Genomic DNA, 19,843 nt, shown 5'->3' with positions numbered 1-19,843 from the left:
AGCCCCACAGCTTCAGTGTTTCAGAGCGTCTATAGGGAGAGGCCCTCCGGGAAAGGCCAAGAGGGACGCTCCTCTTGCTGCGAGTCCCCCGAGCCTCTGGGCCCTGTAAACCCAGCCAGCTCACTCCTGCCAGGGCATTTGCTGACCACTTGCTCCAGACACTGGCACAGCAAGGGGGCCCTCTCTTGCTGGGCTGTGGGGAGGGGCTGCATCTCTGGTCCTCCCCCAGCCCACTCACAGCGAGGCAGGGGGCAGGAGTCAGAACTGTCACTGCTCCCATCTTCCAGGTCGCTGAGGTCAAAGGTCACCACCTTCTTCGTGGGGGGTCCTCTCAGCGTGTCCTCATCCGAAGCCTGGTGGGAAGACACAGCAGTTGAGGGCGGCACCTGCTCTGTGCTTCCTGCCCTCGTGACAGCTGAGGACTTGGTGGATAGGCTCTTTGGGTCCCAAGTTCTGGGGGAGGCACAGGCTGCCTTGCAGGTGAGGCTGAGAGAACTCAGCCACTGGAGATATAGCCAGTAAGGCCACCAGGGTCAGGCAGGCCCCCACCCTCACCCAAGTAAACACTCCCCACAGTTTCTTTCCAGCTCCTGCTGCACCCATATCTCAGACATCCAGAGGAAAGCCTACGAGGCCCAGGGAAAGTAGCGAAACCAAGGAGCCTCTATTCCTGGCCCTCAAGGCACACCTCTCCTCGGGCACCAGGGCAGGACCAGTCCTCTCCTGAGAACCTTCAGCAAGAGGATCCAAGTCTGCTCAGGATGTCTCAGCACAGACCCAAACCCCCAAATGTGCTTGACAGTCAAAGCTGAAGTCACAGCCACTTTCAGCAGCTCAGAATCCCCAAGCCTACTGCCAATCCTGGACCTAAGCTACCCCGACACGGGACCCAAGAACCCCCACCGAATCCCAGGAACAGAAGAGGGAGGCTGGGGCCAGGCTGGGCTGCACCTCTTCCTGGAGAGAGGACTCCAGCTGATGCAGCTTCTCCTCCTTCTTCTTCAGGAGGTCATGGCCTTTCCGCATGGCTGACTTCATCTCATCCAGATGCCTGGTCTCCTGCAGCGAAGGAGGAAGACGGTGACTAACCACACCGGCACATAGAGGAGTCCCCCCTGCTCTTCCGTTTGTTGGCTGGGTGAGCTTAAATTACCGAACTCTGGATATTCATCTTAAAAAAAAAAAAAACTTCTCATAGGGTCTTGAAGATTAGAAGAGATAACATGATACATGCCCTGCACTATGCCCACACCTAATAAATTCTCAAAACAGTTACTATTAAACAAATGGTTATTATTATTATCACTGTTCCAACTACCATTACTACCCCCATCCTCAACAGCAGGGATTCAGCAGAGCAGTTCCAGGCCCTGCGGATGGAATGCAGATGCCCCTGGAAGGCTGCCCCTCCAAAGGTACTGACCTCTGACCCTCTGCTGCCCCCCAGCCAGACTTAGGGGCCACAGGGCCCGCAATCCCTCACCAGCTCTAGGCATAATCTGCCAAGATCCTCACATGGCAAAGAGATGTGTGATCCCACTAATAACCATGAAGACATGTCCTTTTCATTACAAATTAGGCTCTCAGAGAAGGAAAACAGGGAATTCGGCTTATGCTGAGTGTGCTCAAAAGATTTTCACTTATGAGTAAAGTCTTGAGTGTGATGGAATGGCCAAGCAATGTGGAACTTCTAGAAAATGGGAACACCACTACAACCCTGTACATTGTCTCTGGTTACTGTGAGGCCCAAATGACTTCCTAATAGAGAAAGCATTCTGCACTGCTAAGTGAGTGTAAGGAGCTTCCATCCTTGTGGCAATCCATAACCTCCATCTCCTCCTGTCTGGTCTCCCTAGACTTGTCCAGTGACTCTGCGCCTACCTGGGCATGATCTACTGAGGGCAAGCCCAAAGGGAGGGCCAGCTTCCTGCCCCCGGCCTCCCCAGCGTGGCTGAGTCCCCCCCGGGCTCCTGACCTCCTCCAGGTCCTTGCACATGTCCTCCAGGGCCTTGGTGCCTGGTGGGTCTTTGGCCGCCTCCTGAGCGCTGGCCAGCTCCTGGCGCCAGTGCTCCTGGGCAGCCTTCAGAGCTGTCTGCCGCCTCCGCATGGAGCGTGACTGTCGCACGAGGAACTCTTTGGCATTGCGGAGAGCCACCCCTTCAGCAGAGAGGTAGTGCCGAGCGCTGCAGAACAGGGCAGGGGTGGAGCGGGGACACACCCACTATGGACTCCTGCTCAGGTGTCCAGCCTGAGCACAGACCGCAGGGCTAGGAGAGGGTGGGGACACCGCTGCTCAAGACCCATGGCATGTGGCACGGGCACTGTGCATGCCAGTCCTCCCACCCAGACCCTGACAGGAGCCGCACCTGAAGCCTCCAGAGACGGCCAGACCCTCCCATCAGCCTGACCCTCGTGCAAGGTCAGTCCATGCCAGCGTGCTGTGTCAGTGATCACCCTGGGCACCTTCCTGGCTTGTCACAGAAGACTCCTCAGTGCCCCAGCCCCTATCCTCGAACCAAGCCCCACTGGAGACCATGGGTCCAGGTCAGTCCCCGGCCCTGACACACGTCCTCACTCAACCATTCCTGGATCCTCAACCCAAAACAGGACAGGTTATTGGAACGCACCTGTCCAAGGATAGGTCAGTCTCCTTGCTCTGGGAAGAGAGAGAAGGATACCTCTTTAGTCTGGTTCTAAGACACACGCAGTAGAAAACGCCCACTGAATGTAACAACATCAGGTAACTACAGGCTCAATAGACCCCGAAGTCCCTCCTAGAGGCCCAGATGATGGTTCTGCCAGCCACCGAGCACCAGTTACTTACAGATATAATTTGACTGATGCAGAAGTAGGGCTAGGAATGGTAATAGGAGACTAAAAAGTCCTGGGCAGAACAGTCAGGACCCTTCCTGGAGCCCCCCCCCCGCCCAGGGGCCCTCCTACCCACTCTCCCCCCGATGCAGCCCCATCCCTCCTGGACCTCAACCCCTCCGAGAGCCCCGCCCCTCGTGGAGCCCTGCCCAACTCCAGCCACCCTGACCCTTCCAAGAGAAGCTCACCGTCCGGGGGGATCTCCTCAGGTCCTCAAGGAGGAGACTGGGCTCCAAATGTGGGGAAGCGTTACTGTCCTTTACCTCCAGCTCTTTCAACAAGTCCTGCTGCTTCTGAGCCTGGACCTCCAGGTCGCTGTGATGGGAAATTGGGGAGTGGGGGGAGTTGGTGAGGCAGGGTCACATGTTGTAGCAGGCCTGGCAGCACCTTTCAGGACTCCTAGCGGGGAAGGGGCAGAACCACCTCCACCCTTTCAATCCTGCCAAAGATGCTGGGGCAGGGACCCCAGAACCGGGGGACCCGGGCTAGTCCCAGCCTCTTAACGCCCCCGCTAAGTCCCTACGAAACACAGCCCCTCCGTCTGGCTCCACCTCTGCCTGCTAACTGGGCCATGAACAGACAGAGCCCCCAAGCGGCAGAGGTCAGAAGGCAGGCGGGAGGCGCAGGGGTGGCAGGGCGCGGGGGTGGCAGAGCGCAGGGGTCCAGACCACCTGACATGCTTCTGCAGCCTCTGACTCTGGGCCTGCAGCAGCTCCACCTGGGACTCCAGCTCCAACTTGCGGGCCTGAAGCTCCTCGAGGATTCTTCGGAGCTGCCGGTTTGACTCCAGCAGGTGGGCGTGCTCCTTCTTTGCCTCCTCCAGGTGTTGATGGGTGGCTGTGGCTTCCTAGGGGGCAGAAGGAAAGGCAGAAGGAAAGACAGAAGGACCTGGAGACGTGGGAGGGAGTGGACGGGGGTGTCACAGAGCAGACAACGGGGAAGCACTGGGGGAGAGGCTGGGCCAGGCCCCTCCCCTCAGCGGCCCCGCCCCCCAGGGTTGCCCGAGCTAGTCTCCCACAGAGAGGCTATCCATGGGATGCTAGCCAACAGAGTTTGGAACCCAATTCCCCGACAGACCAGGGGAATGTAGGGGCTGGGGGCGGAAGGAAGTACAACAAGGGAGGACAGGAGAAGCAGCAGACGAACCTCGCTCTCTAGCGCGACCTGCCTCTGCGCATCGAGGAGCTGCTGCTTCTCTTTTCGGGCCGCCTCCTTCTGCGGAGCACAGAAGGTCTGGCCGTCAGGCCGACTCCGGCCTCCCCTGGGGGAGCGGACTTACAGGTCAAGAGTACCCGAGAGCCTGTCCTCTGCCCCTACTCCCGCACCTGGACATCCAGCTGAGCCAATCGGGCCTTGACATCCTTGGTTCTGGTTTCAAGTTCCACCTCTAAATCTTGGAGCTTCCTTTCCTGCACCGAGTGTACGTAGAGAGAAAGACAGGCATGCAGCCAGTGCCCAGGCCCGAGCTGAGGGCCAGGAGGAGTTCGCGAGTGTGCCCCATACCCCGTGCTCCAAGCTGGGCTGGGCTCCCCCAGCAGAGCATCACCCCTTGCTTATTTCAGGGGGAATGGTGAGCATAGGCAAAGACACCAACCCCAAAGCCCGAGGTGCACTGACCTCTGCTTCTTCTAGTCCTGGGGATGCTCCTTGGCCCAGAAACCAAAAGAGCACGGATGCCCCAGCTTGGGGATGGCCAGAGAGAGACCTCCCCACCCCTGAAGCCGTCAGGCTCCACCCCACCGCTGTGGCAGTGCCGGCCCCCAGCACTCTTCTACCCTGGGTGGAGGGGTTGGGGAGGGTGGGCCCCAAGCACCGTCAGCCCAGTGCCCACCTGCTCCCGGTGCCGCCGCCGCAGGTCCTCCAGCTGCCTGTCCTGCTCCTGCCTCGCCGACTCCAGCTCTCGCTCATGGGCCCTGTGCAGGCGCTCCAGCTCTCCCGTCAGGTGCCCCAGGAGCTCAGCCCGCTGCTTCCTCTCCTGACAGAGGGTGGGGCCGTTGGTGGGAAACCACGGCGGCCCTTCCCAACCCTTCAACCAGAGCTGCCCCCTACCCCCTGCCCTGCCGCCTCAGGTCAGTAAGATCAGGGACCCCACCAGGCCTCTAAGGCCGGCTCCTGGAGATAGTGCCCAGGACCACGTGGTCTCATCCCCAGAAAGCCTGCAACCCCCTCTCTGCTGCTGAAACAACACTAGACAGATGTCCTGAGAAATCCCTGGTGTGGACACCTGCCTCTCTTACCACTCCCCACACACACAGCCTTCCTTCCTTAAGGGAAGGGGTTATTACTAAAATGTCATTATTCTTCAACAAGGGCAGAATTGGTTTAGGAAAGGAGTCAACTACATTTTCCTCTGGGCTGCTATTTCTGCCCTGGTGCAGAGTCTGGGATACTGGTTCAAGTTTCTGGAGGCGAAGCCTAGAAACTGGGGACAGAAGCCCATCCAGCTCTGGGCTAAAGTCAGCCACCAGCCCTCCCAGTTGTTTACCCCAACGTGAGCGTGCCATCGGGTCCACTTAGTCACTGAACTTTCCCCTCCAAGCCAGAGACTGAAGATGGGCAGGTAATATCTAAATAGTGGTTGGCTCTTGCCAATCTATTTCCGGGAGTCCTGGAATTTCTGTAGGCCTGGAGGCACAGCGTTGGTGGTTAAAAGTCGAAGGCTCTGGAGTCAGATAGCCTTGGCTTGAATCCTAGCTCCTTTACTTATCAGCCAGGGAGGCTTAAGGGAGTTGCTTAAGCTCAAGTCTCAGTTTCCTCTTTTTAAAATGGAGAGGAGGATAGTACGGATGCCCCCCACCCAAGGGTATTGTGAAGACTAAATGAGGTTAACGTGCAAAGAGCTCAGGATGCACCCGGCACAGCGTATAAGCTCAATGCACCTTGGCTGTTATTAACAGGAGAGCAAAGTGCAGCCTGATGGCGGGGAGGAGCAGGCTTCCCGTAATGCTTTAGTACAAAACTGAATTTCACCACTGCTGGGGGCCAGGGAAGAACACTTCCCACCACACCTGACTCCTTCCAAGGCCCTCCGGACATCTGGGAAGGACCCCAAGGGGTGGGTGGGTGGAAGTGGGTGTGTGTGCACGCACACACACGCATGCGCCAGGGGAGGTGGCCCAGTCACCTCGGCCTCGTACTGCTGCCTGGCCTCAGCCACCACCTGCTGGTGCTCCTCCTTCATCCTGTCCATCTTCCGCTCGTGCTCCCGCTCCACCTCCTGGCGCTTCTCTCTCAGGAGGCCACTGAGCTGCCGGGCAGGAGGCAGAGATGCGACATGCAGGACTGAGGCACTTGAAGGACTCACACACGTGTGCAACACACGCCCACCTCCCCCTACATTCACACGTGGCCACACCCAGCACCCCCTCCCACTCCACTCACGTACAGGGCACAGGGTGGAGAAGGACTTGGCCTCCAGGGAACTAAGGCACAAAAACAGAGCCCCAGCTGAGCCGTCCAAAGCAAAGCAGAGGCCCCTTGGGCCAGGACGGCTCGGCCGGCCGCCCACGACTCCGGGCCCCTAGGGCAAAAGGAGCAGACCGGCACGCACCTCCTGTTCGTACTCCAGCACCTGGTATGCCTTGTGATGGGCTCGCTGCTCCGCCCGCCCAAGGCTCTCCTGCAGCTGGGCCTCCTCTCTCTGGTGAGCTTCCTGCATCTTCTTCTGGAGGCTGGAGACCACCTGAGGAGGCGCCCGCACCGGGGAGCGTGACCCTCAGAGGGCCCTACAGAGTGGCCGCTGGCAACTCGCTTCCCAGGGACCCAGCCCCCAGACCCCGGGGCTGCAGGAGAGGGAAGCTAGTGGCAGGGCCGGGATTGGGGTGGAGTTCTGCCGACCAGCCAGCCGTGAAGGCTCAGAGCCCGGGGCCCAGCACACCAGGCTGTGCCGGGCAGGCAGGGCCGCCGCCCCTCACCTCCCTGTGCTTGGCCTCCAGCGAGGAGGAGAGCCGCTCCAGCTCCTCTCTGTGCTCCCTCTCCAGCGCTGCCGCTGCCTAGGGTGCAACACAGGGCCTGTGAGGACCAGGGCAGGCTGGCCAGGCTCTGACTCTGGGGAGAGGAAGAGCCAGGAAGACCATCCCCAAGGCCCTCGAGCTCAGGGGCCAAGGGGAACCACAGGCACATCTGTATTCCTCCAAAACAGCTGTCCCTCAAGTCTGCAAGCAAACGGGGACGTGGAGGCCGACGTGGAGGGAAAGCTTCAGTGAGGCTCGGCCATGGCCCTTCCACTCTCCGGCCTCTGGGCCAAACCACCGCACACAGGCCACACTCCTGCCTGTGAATAAAGGCCAGGAGGCCTGGAGGCTCAGCACCGTCTCCCTGAGCACGTGCAACACAGTGACCTCCCCCGTAGGTTCCCTTGGTCTGGGAACTGACACTCCACCCAGAACCAAAATAGAACACCAGTTCCACTTGGCCTACTACCTAGAGACAGACCACTGGATGGGAGGGATAGTGAGTAAGGATAAAGAACAAACTCCCCTGAGTGAGCCAGCCTCTCACTCTGAGGCAGGGGAGGGAAGGAGAGATGAGAGGTCATCACAGCTGCCCTCAGGGACAAGGACGGGGACACTGCACCTCCGTCTCAAGGCCTCTGGTCTGGTTTCAACTCCTTCAGCCATGGAGTCTTCCCAAACCCCCGGGTCCTTTCCCTTCAAACTTCTTCTCTGCTGCTGACAACTCCCAACAGGCCCTGGAGGGGGCCCTCTGGACCCCACCGTGGAGACCAGGGCAGCATCTGCTCTGAATCGAGCGGGCTCTACATGGGCCCAGACGGCCGGCCCAACATCGCCACGCCCTTCCACACAGACCCCGCGCTGCTGGCTCCCCTGGGCGCCAAGGCTGGCTCTTGTTCTTCCTCAGCACGCAGCCCTCCCCAGGGACACACAGGGGTGGAGAGGGGCACTCACTTCTTTCCTCTCCCCTTCCAGCTGCTCCCTCAGCTGCTGCAAGGCCCTCTCCTTCTCCACCTTCAGGGCAGCCTGCTCTCTCTTCTCTGAAGCCTCCGTCTCTTCCCTGAGCTGCTCCAGGGTCTGCCTGCTTCTCTCTTCCAAGCTGGCCCTCTCGGCCTTCTGCAGAGACTCCAGCTCTTCTCGCAGCCTCTGCAGGGAAGCCTCTTGCTCGGCCCTGGGCAGAAAAGGACGTGGGGGTGGGTCTGGGCACTTGTGTTGGTCGGGGTGAGGTGGGGGGTGCCAAGAGGGGTGAGCCTCCGGGGAGGCCAGGCAGCCCACAGTCCGCACCCACCTGATTTGGTCCTCATCGGCCTCCGAGCTGGACTGCACCTGGGCGCGGAGCTGGGACAGCCTCTGGCGCTCCTGCTCTCTCATCCGGGTCTCCTCCTCCTCGGTGGCTCTCTGCAGCTGCTCCTTCAGGGAACTGCAAGGCAAAGACAAGTTTGCTGGCGGGACCACAAGGCCTTCCCCTTTCTACACCTAACCCCTGGCTCTCAGCCTCCAAAAGCCTGGAGCCTGCTTGTGAAGCTTCCTACGTCTTAAGGACAAGCCTAACCTTAGCTTCTGGGTCCTGCTGCCTTTAATACCTCCCAGGGCGAGAGGGGCTATGAACTCCACCTGCCCTTTGCCACAGGAAGCAGATCACAAGCTCCATAATCCCAAAATAGCATTTCTGCCAAAGGTTCTCCTCTGCAACCAGGTGGGAGGCATTTACTTAAGGTCGGATTCTGTCTGACCCCAACCCAGCTCTGGCCACATCACATGAGCCAGCATCTCCAAACCCCACCATACTCCTCCCTGCCTCCTGGCCTTTGTTCAAGCCAGCTCTCCCATTGAGAATCCCATTTCCTACCTGACGAACCCATGTTCCATGTTCAACACCCAACTCCCTCCTCTCGGAGAAGCCTTTCCAACTCTCTCCAAGCTCATCAATCCCCTTTCAGCTCCCATCACACTTTATATGAGGACCTTTCTTATCCATGCCACTCCCTGCCATGCATAACATCACACCATAATTCAGCCTTTGTATATGTGTTTTCCTTACAAGTATGGGAACATCTCCAGAGAAGGAATCTTGTCTTAAAATCTGCTATCTCCCAAGTGCCAAGCACAGTAACAGAAATGGAAGTAGGGACTCCATAAATGCTGGTTGAATTTGGGCAGTATCACCCAGGCCCAAACTACAAGCAAATTATCTGTGAGGGGTCCCTTATTCACAGACCGAGGTGGTGACTACCTCATCCCAAGCAGACAACCCTTGCGTGGCCCCCACGTGACCAGGGGCTGTCACGTGACCAGTGCTGCACACTCAGGGAGTTCAAGCCTGAGAAAAACATGATTCAGAAGACAATCTCTCGGAAAAGCTTCTGCAGTGAATTCCAGAGCCAGAAAAGACTTCAGATAGTTTTCTATTTTCAGCTATCAACACCACTGCTCTCTTCCGTAATGACAGAAAATTTAACGATTCTTCCTGCTAGATTCCCCAAGAAACCCTTTCTCTTTGTCCCAAGGCTAAATTTTACACATATTGCCACAGAATGGAAGGGTCTTTAGCAGTTAAGTCCTGCATTTTACAATGCTCTCCTCTCTTCATCTTACAACCAAACTCTGTTTTATAACTAAAGAAACTAAGCGTCTGCCTGCCTGCCTGCCTTCTCATTCAAGAAATATTTGCTACAAGGTCAGTTGTGGCTTCCAGAAATTTCTACCAAGTGGTAATTTCCCAGTAGAGAGGAGACCCTACCTCTCAAAAAGGCTCATGTGTAAATAGAAACAGGGTTCTCATGACTACTTTGAAGAGAGCCAGGCAAGGCACTGCCCACAGAGAAATCACTTGGTCAAGACCACTAACACTGTACTGATTTCAACTGAAAATACAGCCAAGAACCAGCTTTATTGAGCAACTATCAGGTTTCAGGCCCTGAGTCAGATACTTTTCAACAGGCTGGTTTTCACTGCAATTTAGGAAGGCTCTGGGAGGCCGCTTTGAAGTTGGGGGGTTCAGGAAGGGACAGAAAGCAGTCAGCACAGCCCAGGGTGGCCAGGGAGAGAGAGGAGCCTGGTAGGGAGACATCACCAGTATTTCTTCCTAGGCACTGCCTCTCGAGGTAAGCTGAGTCGCACTCTGTTTGGGGAGGCCCCCTACCCCAAGTTCCAGGCGGCTGGAAGAGGATGCCTGGGACCATCTATTCTTTGGGGTGCTCTCTGGCAGGGGGATCCGGGAGGGGTGACATAGGATGGACTCTGGTCAGCAGAGCCTGTGTTGGGCACGGGTCTCGGCCAGGGAGCCCACCCCTCCTCCACCCGGGCCACAGAGGAGTCATCCTGGAGGGGCTGGGCATCCCAGTGGCAGCCAGGGTGGCTGGGCCGGGGGGCGGCAGGACCTGAGAGCCTTCTCTTTCTGCTGGTGAAGTTGCAGGGCCTCCGCCTCCTCCTCCTGCCACAGCTTCTCCCGCAGTCGCTGCATCTTCTCTCGCTTGGACTCCAGGAGCCGTGTCTGTTCTTGCTCGAGTTCTCGGGCCACCGCCTCTTTCGTGGCCTCCAGCGCGGCCTCTGAGAGCTGCTCCCGGGGAGCTGCGGGCTCTGCAGATCGCCTGCCAAGGGCAGGAGCAGCGTTTCACTCGGTCTACTGTTCACCCACCTTCTGGCACCAGGGTTTATACAGATACCGAACATCCCACACGGAGCCGTAACGGAGGGCCCCTGGTCAGGAGTCGTACGTGCACGTCAGGTCGCCCGAGGGCGAGCAGCAAGGCTACCCTCTCGAACACAAGGGCAGCATCTGTTCCACAGCAGTGGCCCCCAACCTTTTTGGCATCAGGAGCTGGTTTCATGCAAGACAATTCTTCCACAAACCAGGGGTGCGGGGATGGTCTGGCGATGATTCACGGGCGTTACATTTACTGGGCACTTTATTTCTATTACTACTGTATCAGCTCCACCTCAGGTCATCAGGCATTAGATCCTGGAGGTTGGAGACCCCTGCTCTATACAGTAAGCCCCACTGTGGCTGTGTGAGGGAGGGCCTGAGTGCCTAAGGAGCGGGGTGACGCATAGGAGGCTCTCAGGGGACTGGGTAGGTTGTGGCCTGAGTAAACACCCCGAGACATGGCTCAGGGGCTGGCGGCAGGAGAAGAGGGCAAACTTCTGTCCCTTGTGGACTCCTCCCGAGTGGATTCATGGCCCTGGTTCCATCTCCTACCAGGGTTCTCCCTGTTACTTGAGGGTCATGCCGGCAGTTTAGGAAGTCCCCAGAGGCTACTCCCTGACTCTCAAAACTGAACAGAGGTCAATGCTTATGAGTCGGCAGGAGAAGCAGCAGCATGTCTCCTAGCCCTGAGGCCCAGAATAGTCCTTGGAGGCCCAGGAGTGCACAACCTCTTTCCACAATGCCAAGGGAGCCAGGCAGGAGACCCTTCCCTAAGCCAGAGAGAGCAGCAACAGCACATCTGAAAGGCCAGGCTCTGTTTCTCAACACTGCCACAGCTTCATCTGCTTAGGGTGACTTCACCACGTGGAAATGGGTACCTCAACACTGCCACAGCTTCATCTGCTTAGAGTGAATTCACCGTGTGGAAATGGGTAAAAGGAACTCTAACTGGGATGCAAAAGGCAGGTGGTGAGATAAGGAACAATGGGATTGGTTAAAGAGATGTCTACAAAGTCATGAAGGCTGTTCTGTTGAGCACATTTTGGCTCTTGAAGGAAATAGCCAAAGAGTAACCCCAAGAACACTTTAAGCAATGGAAACGTAAGTAGGATAAAGTATTTTGCTTCCCAGAGTGGCTTTCCTAAGGCCAAGGGCGCGTGTGCAGGCCCAGGTCCTTAAATCTTACATTAGAAATTGGTCTGGCCACCAAAGCACCACCTTCTCCTGCGATGCTCAGCCTGTGGCAGGCCTGGCCCCGTGGCCAAGTGGACCACAGCAGCACGCAGGCAGGGTCTGAATCAAGGAGGGGTGGGGCCAGAGTTCGAGAAGGGGAGCCAGCCTGCAGGGGATGCAGAACCCCCTCCGCCCTCAGCCCCCGCTCTGCAGCAGATGGAAGGCAGAGGGTGGGATCAGACTAGCACAGCAGAAGGAAACGAGGGCTCTGGAATTCCCTTCCAGCCCCTTGAGGCCAGAGACCGAGGAAACAGACAAAAGGCTACCGAAGTCTCTGAAATACCATTAAGATCCTTCCTAAAATCGTGACTCGGACCAGAAATGGTCCTGAGCTCTGTCTTCAGTCCCCTTCTGCTCCCAAGCCCATCTCCCTCCTTTCAATTCCCACTTCCTCTCAGTCCCCTGACACAGCCCAGACTGATGCAGATGTAAGATGTAGCCACCACCTCCTCTGAGAATCCCGCCCGGGAAAGAGCCTCCCCCCAACCCTGCCACTGCCACAGCTCTCCGCCTCATCAACCCTCCAACTCATTTCCAACCTGAGCTGAAAACATCTTTTTTTTCCCTGAGATAGTACCTTTTAATGTCTCCCTCCCCTGTGGGCTGCAGAGCTATGTGGGGCCCTAGGGACAGATGCTGCGGAGAGACGGAGCACCAGCCGGCGTGACAGCACGCACCCAGGCTGCACGCACCGCTGACCCTGCCTGCACGCCTGGCATGCAGGCAGATTGGGGCTGCTTTTCAGCGGGCCTCTTCACCGTGTCCCTGTTTTCAAGACTGAGTATCCCAAACTCCCAGCTTAGGTCCAACACTGTCAACAGTGAGCCTGAAAGATCTATGACATGCCTGGGAAGTCAAAGCCTCCAGGAAAAGAGGCAGGTCTGATTTCTAGGCCACTCCTCAGGTATCACCATCAGTGAGACCCAGTTTCCAGCAGCGAGTGGCCAAGAGGAGGCTCAGCAGAATGTCGTTTCAGGCTGCCAGCCGAGTTACTCTGAGATATATGAGGGAAAACGAGGAGGGACGGGCAGGGAGGGAGGAGAGGGAAGAGGGCGGTGGTACCCACAGTCCTGACAGGGCCGTGCCACCACTAAAACTCAGATCACTATGAGGGATTCTGTCTCCACTAATTTTCAACCCAGTAGTTTGGTTTTTTTTTTTACTTTTTATTTTACATTGAAGTGTTAGTTAGTCCCTCAGTTGTGTCCGACTCTTTGTGACCCCACAGACTGTGCCGACCAGGTTCTTCTATTCTCCAGGCAAGAACACTGGAGTGGGTAGCCTCCCTTCTCCAGAGGATCTTCCTGACCCAGGGATCAAACCCACGTCTCCTGCATTGCAGGCAGATTCTTCACTGTCTGAGCCACAAGGGAAGCCCATTTTAGATTGCGGTATAATCAATCAACAGTGCTGTGACAGTTTCAGGTGGACAGCAAAAGGACTCAGCCATACTCCCCTAAACTCCCCTCCCATCCAGGCTGCCATATAACACTGAGCAGAGTTTCTTGTGCTATACAGTAGGTCCTTGCTGGTTATCCATTGTAAATATAGCAGCATGTACCTGTCCATCCCAAACTCTCTTAACTATCCCTTCTCCGCAACCATAAGTTCACTCTCTGTCTGCGAGTCTCTCTCTTCAGCGCAATGGTTTTAACCCATTTGCCTTCTCTCTCTACAAACACCTCAAGAAGGATGCTGGGAAGACAGAGGGAAGGGTATGCTTATTTCCCAGACCCAGGCCTTCCAGCCATAGAGCCCACACAGCAGTCGCTGCTTGCTGGACCCGCCTGCACTCTGACCTGTCTGTGCTCCAAACTCCTCCTGATTCAGCTTGCCAACATCCATGTAGGTGACAGACCCTCCCAATCATGTTTTTTATTCTCTATATTTTACAGTGTTACAATATCTGAAGAAGTTGGCTGGTCAAGGAGAGGGTGCCCCTCCCCAGACCAGGCAATCCTTATAGAGAGCACAGGGATATGTCTTTCCTAAGCAAACCCACCCTACCATCTCCTAATCTATTTCCCATGCCCCAGATCACCCAGGACCGAGCCCCAGGCAACCAGAGACCATGCCAGAGCCCAAAGCCATCCAAAATTATCCAAACTTCACCCCCACACTCGCTCAAGTACTCACCCCGCCTCACCCATTGCTTCCCACGAAAACCCCAATAACAGCTCCTGGTCATGCTCTTCCTTCTCGCTTCTTTCCCCTCCTGACCAACTCTGGTCCTTCCCCACGTGGCCCCGCCTGGCATGGCATGCCCTCTTCTCTCTGGAAATATAAGGAATAAATTCTTCTTTCAGTGGCATCGGCCTCTTCGTGTTGTCACTCAGTCACCTCTGCAAATTAAAATTCCATGGATACAAATGAGGCACAGAGTCACTCCCCTGAGAAACCCAGAGAACAAATCCATTCTTAAGGCAGCTGTAAAGGTCAATAGCAAGGAAGTTCTCGAGCCTGAGAAGACTCCAGGAAAGGAGCAGAAGACATCTCCTAAGAGCACCGTGTAAACTGAAACTGTGGGGTCAAGGAGAGGGCAGCCCAGCGGGGACAGCCTCGCGGGGACGGGAGGAGACACAGAGAGGAAGTCTTGTCAGCCTGGGCGGCCGGGAGGAGCCTCACTGCACAACTTCTCTCCCAGAGGCCCTGGGAAAACCCTCTGACCCCAGACCTCTGCCCAGAGGGTCCTGTTTCTGAAGCCCGCTCACCTCCTGTCCTCATCACAAGCACCCTGATCTGGCTGTCCACAGCCACCAAGGAGATCAGGGAAAGCCCTGTCGTTCCTCAGGGGCAGCGCTGTCACGGTGGGCTGGACCACCACCTGAAAAGGGGGCCAGACCTTCTCCACATCACTCCTTCAGCACTACAGGAGAACATGCGTTCTTGGGTCCCGCCAGCCCTTGGAGACACTTGCTGTGAGTAATCAGTGCGTGAACCTGTCTCTGCTCAACAATCAGCCCCAATCCTAAAGACTCTTAATCCTTCTGTACTGCTCAGCTCACAGGCAGGAAAAACTGTATCACCCTGAAACCCTGACACCATGCAGGGAAAAGACACAGTGGCTGCGGACCAAGAGACAGAAGTCAAGGGCTCCAGAGACTAGAATCTAGATCTAATTCCGCAATCAACTAGCAATGTGACCTTGGGCAAATCCCTTCACCCCTCTGAACCTCAGTTTCCTCATCTGTAAAAGAGGTGAAAGAGGGGGAGAAGAGCTAAAAGGTTTCTAAGTTTCAGAAGTGTAACAATGCAGGTGAGCTGTGAACCCAGGCACAGAAGAGCTATATTGCGTCCTGGATAATTCCATTCAAATGAAGTTGGGAACAGGAAAAATTAATCTATGTGACAAGTGAGGAGAGTGGTGGCCTGGGGCAGGGGGACTAAGAGGAAAGGAGCCCAAGGAAGCTTATAGGAGGGACGGAAGTGTTCTCAAAGATCTGGGAGGCTGTGATACGGTGTGTGAAACGTGTTAGTCACTCAGTCATGCCCAACTCTTTGCAACCCATGGACTGCAGCCCACCAGGCTCCTCTGTCCATGGAATTCTACAGGCAAGGATACTGGAGTGGGTAGCCATTCCCTTCCCCAGGGGATCTGCCTGACCCAGGAGTTGAACCCAGGTCTCCTGCATTGTAGGCAGATTATTTACTGTCTTGAGCCACCAGGGAAGCCTGTGACATGGTGCATATGTTTATAAACATTCATTGACTTGTACAATTCATGCGTACATACAACCAGGTACACAAATACCTCAATAATTTTTTAAAGGAAAACAGGGCTTGATAGAGAGGAAAACGTGGTTGACCAGGTTTCTGCTAAGGACCCAGAAGGTACTCTGCCCCCTCGCTTCCAGCCTCATACCCTAGGTGCTGATGAGGGGAGCCCTGGGGGCTGCTTAGGGGTCAAGGGTGCACACAGAACCAAGGGTACACTCACTTTCCTCCCACTCCACTCCTTGAGCCAGGGCCAGAGCGCCCTCTCCCCACCACCCAAGACGAGATGGGCACTAAAGCAATCTACACAATGGAGGACAGGGGCAGACATGGAAACTGGCCCTTACACCTCTGGAGAGCCTGGCGGGGTGGGGCTGACCGCCACCTTCTCCTCGGGCTCTTCCTGCCCAGGATCCGGCCCCTCGGCCTGGGGACGCCATTCCTCGCCCCTCTGGTGGGCGGCAGGTGGGCTTGGGAGCGCCTCCCTTGACAGCAACAAGGAAGGAACTGCGTTAAAGCCAGAGGAAGGTGAGAGGCTCCAGGTGTACCCCACTTGGGGTCCAAGGGCTCTGATGGGGACAAGGGAGGAGGCAGCCCCAGCAACACGTGCCGTCTCAGGCCTCAGGTCTCAGCTCTACTCCCCACCTCCCCACACAGCAGGGGCTCCGGGGTGCTGCTGCTCTGCCTCCCCAGTGACTCAATTCAGCCAGGTGAGCTCTAAGGCCAGCATCCTTCTCTTCCTGCGGGAAGCCCAGGGCACTGCACCTCCCTGACCTGGGGCCCAGCACTAGCAGGGCTCCCTCCACCCGCTGGGCTTGCTGAATGACTAGCGGTGGGATGATCATGGGGAAGAAGGTGGCTGGCAGGTGGGGACCGGGAGACATGGCCACTCCCCAGCAGGAACGGCCCAGCCCGGGTGACAGCAGACTCTGCCCTAGGCCCTGGCAGGGGGCAGCTGGGTCAGAAGAGACACCTCCTGTGCCAGAGTTTCTAAGTTCCCCTAACCAGCCTGTGCACCCCGATTGTAGCTACAGGCTGCAGACTAGGAAGAGGCAGAGTTCCTCCCTCAGTTCGTGTGAAGCACTAACCAGAAACCTCCATTGCTGCTGCTTAGGCTGCAAACCTGCCCCCTGCTCGCCCCACCTCTCCAGACCCACTGCCCCACAACCCTGGGAGGCTTCCGGCCGCCCCTTACCTCTGCAGGGAAACAGAGGGTGGGGGGCTTCCCAGAGAGCCCTCCTCAGGCTCTGCTGCCTCCTTCTGCTCAGGCTGCCCCTCTGGGGCCTGGGGAGGCCCTGCGTCAGTGGCCTGGCTGTGAAGGAGACTCTGGAGCCGCTCCCCACGCAGAAGAGGGGGAGATAACCTGAGCAGAGAGCAGAATCAGGGCCTCCACTCAGACAGCAGCAGCAGAACTGCAGAGTGGAGGACGTGGACCCAGGTCCATGCCTCCTCCGGGCTGGACCCCAGTCCTGGCCCCACCTCCATGGAGGGCAACACAGCCAGAAAAGCAGGACAGAGAAGCTCCCTACTGTGCTTGCACTCTGCCTGCACTGGACTCGGCCCTCCCAGGACCATGGGCTGCATTTGCGTGGCCCAGGAGTGACATCTGGCCACACTCACAGGTGTATCTATCCCCACCATCTCTGGGGTCTGGGAGTTGGGGAAGTGATGGAAGAATTGAGCAGAAAGAGGGAGAAAAACAGAAGCCAGGCTCAAATGGTCACTCTAGAAAATGCGTGAAGCCGTAGCTTTGAGGAAGTAAAAATGCTGATAGCTTTCAAAGGTTCAAAAAGTAGAATGACCACCCCCTTCCCCTGCCAGGGTGGCAACCCGTCTCTTTCATGGGCCCAGGCCTGAGAAGCTGGAAGCCCCTGTCTCTCAATCACACAGACACACACACACATACATACACACACACACACACACACACACAGCTGCAGCCATTTCTGAAGTGGCTAGGCCTGGCTCAGAGCTCTAAGCTGCAGCACCGATCCTCTAGCATGGTCCCCCAGACCTCCAGCAGAGTATCCAGCCCTGACCCATGACCAAGGACACATGAGGCTGCATCCAATCGGGTGAAGAGGACAGAGCCCTGGCCCACAACAGTGCTGTGGGCACAAAGTCCCACCAAACGCTGCGGCAATACCTCCCACTTCTGTCTTGGTCTGCGTGACGCGCACACACACACAAACTCTGCAAGGCCATCCACTCAGTTCCTCACCTGCCTTCAGCCAGGAGCACACAGACACATAGACCAAAGGCAGGAATTCTGGCCCCAAGTCCACGCCATCCCAAAGTCCCCAGGGGCCGCCTCCCATGCACGGTACCTCTCCGAGCCTCCGGACCGCTTGCTCTGCAGCGCCTCTTGGCTGGACTGGCTGGCATCCTTGTCTTCTCTTCCCAACCTCTGGGCCTGCAGACAAGTAGCATTGGAAAGTGCTCACTGGGGTGGGGGGTCTATACTGACGCCCATGCCAGGAGGGGCCACTGAGAGGTGGCTCTTGGTGAGGGAGGGCCACTTGGAATGCAGAAGAGAAGGCCTGTCTGCTGTACAGTGAAGCCCCTGCAGCTCCGGCTAAGCCCCGAGGCTCACAGCTGCTCCCAGGGCTGGCCTTGCTGCCCTGGGGAGGATGAGTCAGACAACACAGCCACTGCAGGCAGAGTCAGAAGCCACAGGCTGAAGGAGGACACACAAGAAAAAGAAAATCCTGCCTCCTGCAGGTGGAAACATTCACTGCCAGCTGCAGAGAGAAAGCAGAGACGTCCGTGAACAACCCAAATCCACGGGCCCCCGACCACCAGAGCCACCGGTCATCAGGAATGCTGAAATTCAGTGAGCAGGACTGGGGACAGCAGACAAAGGGCATCAAAGAGGAAGGATCCCGGAGAGATGGAGACGTGGTAAAACGAGAGACAGCTATACTCCAGATGAGAAGGGCACTGCGAGGGCAACCTGAAGGGAGGAAGACGGAGCGCTCCTTTGCACCATTCTGAGATCCCCGACACCCAGGTGCCCTCAGTAGACAATGATGCCCTCTTCCTACTCAGGAATTATACCTGCCAGACAGTGCAAAGAAGAAACGAAAAGAGTCAGCCCAAACCTCGTTTTAAAGTTTGGGTTTCTGGGCAAAGTTAGCAAGCTGGTGAAAAGGACTGCTCTTAATACATTCACCAATTTTCTGCAGGGGTAAGGTTACAGGGGTGGAGCAGTGCTGTCAGCCTGGACTTAACCCTTAGTTCCAGCACCTCCTCCACTGCAAAATGGGATCGCAGAGCTTCCCTTGGGTTTCCCTGGTGGCTCCATGGTAAAGAATTCGCCTGCAGTGGAGGAGAAGAGACATGGGTTCGATCCCCAGGTCGGGTGGCTCAGTGGTAAAGAATTCGTCTGCCAGTGCAGGAGACACAGGTTCCGTCCCTGAACCGGGAAGATCCCACACACCCAGAGTAACTAAGCCTGTGTGCCACAACTATTGAGACTGTGCCCTAGGGCCCGGGAGCCGCAACTACTGAAGCCCCCGCGCCCTAGAGCCCGTGCTACATGCAACAGGAGAAGTCACCACAATGAGAAGCCCAGAGCCTGCAGCTAGAGAGGGGCCCCTCTCGCCACAACAAGAGAAGAGCCCGCACAGCAGTGAAGACCCAGCACAGCCAAAGGTAAATGAATAAAATTATTTTTTAAAAAATGAGATAGTGAGCCACAGTGCACAGGGCTTCTAGTGGGGCCCAACTCCGGCCCAAAAAAGGCAAGCCACAAACACAGCTCTCCTCACACTCCTCCCCCTCTCCCCCAGCCTGGGGGTAAAAAAAAAAAAAAAAAGAAAGAAAGAAACCCAGCTTCGCCAGTGCCAGTCCCCATCCTAGGACCTGCACTCCTCCTGCCACACTCGCAGGGGCCCCGTCTGTTCTGGGACACGAGGGTTAACAGGAGAGGTGGGGCTGGAGACAGCCCACTCCATCTTCCCTGGCGGGGTTCCGGCCGGGCTGGCACACCTCCGTGTCCCCACCCCCGTGCCCGCAGCCCCCCACGCCTCTCCACTGGCAGCCTGAGCCCCGGCAGCTGTGGCCGACTCTGCCATCTGGATGGGTGAGGAAGGGCAGGGTCTGAACTAAAAGCCAGCTCCCCCAAATTACATTAAAAATAGAAACGCTGCCTGGGAGTGCCTCCCGGTGCCTGCAGCAGAAGGGCTCCCTGCCAGCGCTGCCATTCCTGATCGCATCAGCCGGGCAGAGCCCACAGACAATGGCGGGGCGGGCGTCCTTCTCCCGCCCTGCCTCCTCCCCTTCCAGGGCTCAACTTGCAACTAAAAGATCACAGATCACACCACACTCAGCAGAGAGCACCCCCCTCCCACAGGCCAATCTATTTCACAAACTAAAATATAAGATGGGTAACAAAGTACAGTGGTCGTAATAAATATTGAAGGGC

General features: G+C 56.9%; 1 protein-coding gene and 1 long non-coding RNA gene across 22 annotated transcripts in view; one reads left to right on the top strand and one right to left on the bottom strand.

Moving 5' to 3' along the window:
• CEP164 (centrosomal protein 164) overlaps nucleotides 1-19,843 on the bottom strand; it is a 69,943-nt gene that overhangs the window by 3,538 nt on the left and 46,562 nt on the right. For 11 of the 21 annotated variants that reach the window (XR_009596583.1, XM_060399721.1, XM_060399719.1 and 8 more), the window contains 20 exons: nucleotides 17,745-17,830; nucleotides 16,613-16,780; nucleotides 15,765-15,902; nucleotides 13,840-13,977; nucleotides 10,205-10,414; nucleotides 8,113-8,244; nucleotides 7,779-7,995; nucleotides 6,786-6,863; nucleotides 6,422-6,553; nucleotides 5,996-6,118; nucleotides 4,703-4,846; nucleotides 4,197-4,280; nucleotides 4,018-4,086; nucleotides 3,543-3,718; nucleotides 3,060-3,186; nucleotides 2,628-2,656; nucleotides 1,976-2,183; nucleotides 1,154-1,171; nucleotides 904-1,059; nucleotides 239-353 (listed from right to left, as the gene is read on the bottom strand). Coding sequence is in view for 20 of the 21 variants with exons in the window: in XM_060399721.1 (XP_060255704.1) it covers nucleotides 239-353; nucleotides 904-1,059; nucleotides 1,154-1,171; nucleotides 1,976-2,183; nucleotides 2,628-2,656; nucleotides 3,060-3,186; nucleotides 3,543-3,718; nucleotides 4,018-4,086; nucleotides 4,197-4,280; nucleotides 4,703-4,846; nucleotides 5,996-6,118; nucleotides 6,422-6,553; nucleotides 6,786-6,863; nucleotides 7,779-7,995; nucleotides 8,113-8,244; nucleotides 10,205-10,414; nucleotides 13,840-13,977; nucleotides 15,765-15,902; nucleotides 16,613-16,780; nucleotides 17,745-17,830 (2,548 nt within the window). In the remaining variant the exon portion in view is untranslated. Of the gene's footprint in view, nucleotides 1-238; nucleotides 354-903; nucleotides 1,060-1,153; nucleotides 1,172-1,975; nucleotides 2,268-2,627; nucleotides 2,657-3,059; nucleotides 3,187-3,542; nucleotides 3,719-4,017; nucleotides 4,087-4,196; nucleotides 4,281-4,702; nucleotides 4,847-5,995; nucleotides 6,119-6,256; nucleotides 6,294-6,421; nucleotides 6,554-6,785; nucleotides 6,864-7,778; nucleotides 7,996-8,112; nucleotides 8,245-10,204; nucleotides 10,415-13,839; nucleotides 13,978-15,764; nucleotides 15,903-16,612; nucleotides 16,781-17,744; nucleotides 17,831-19,843 lie in introns of those variants that run through there. The other 10 variants (XM_042232673.1, XM_027979234.2, XM_060399724.1 and 7 more) reach the window with 9 other exon arrangements.
• On the top strand, nucleotides 1,030-1,981 carry LOC121816628 (uncharacterized). The gene is made up of 3 exons (XR_006056270.2): nucleotides 1,030-1,138; nucleotides 1,343-1,415; nucleotides 1,857-1,981. It is a non-coding gene; the product is annotated as an uncharacterized LOC121816628 (long non-coding RNA).

This window comes from Ovis aries, chromosome 15, assembly GCF_016772045.2.
Source record: "Ovis aries strain OAR_USU_Benz2616 breed Rambouillet chromosome 15, ARS-UI_Ramb_v3.0, whole genome shotgun sequence".
Taxonomy (NCBI): domain Eukaryota; kingdom Metazoa; phylum Chordata; class Mammalia; order Artiodactyla; family Bovidae; genus Ovis; species Ovis aries.
Note: the sequence above shows the minus strand (reverse complement) of the source record. Positions and strands in the feature narration are given on the sequence as shown.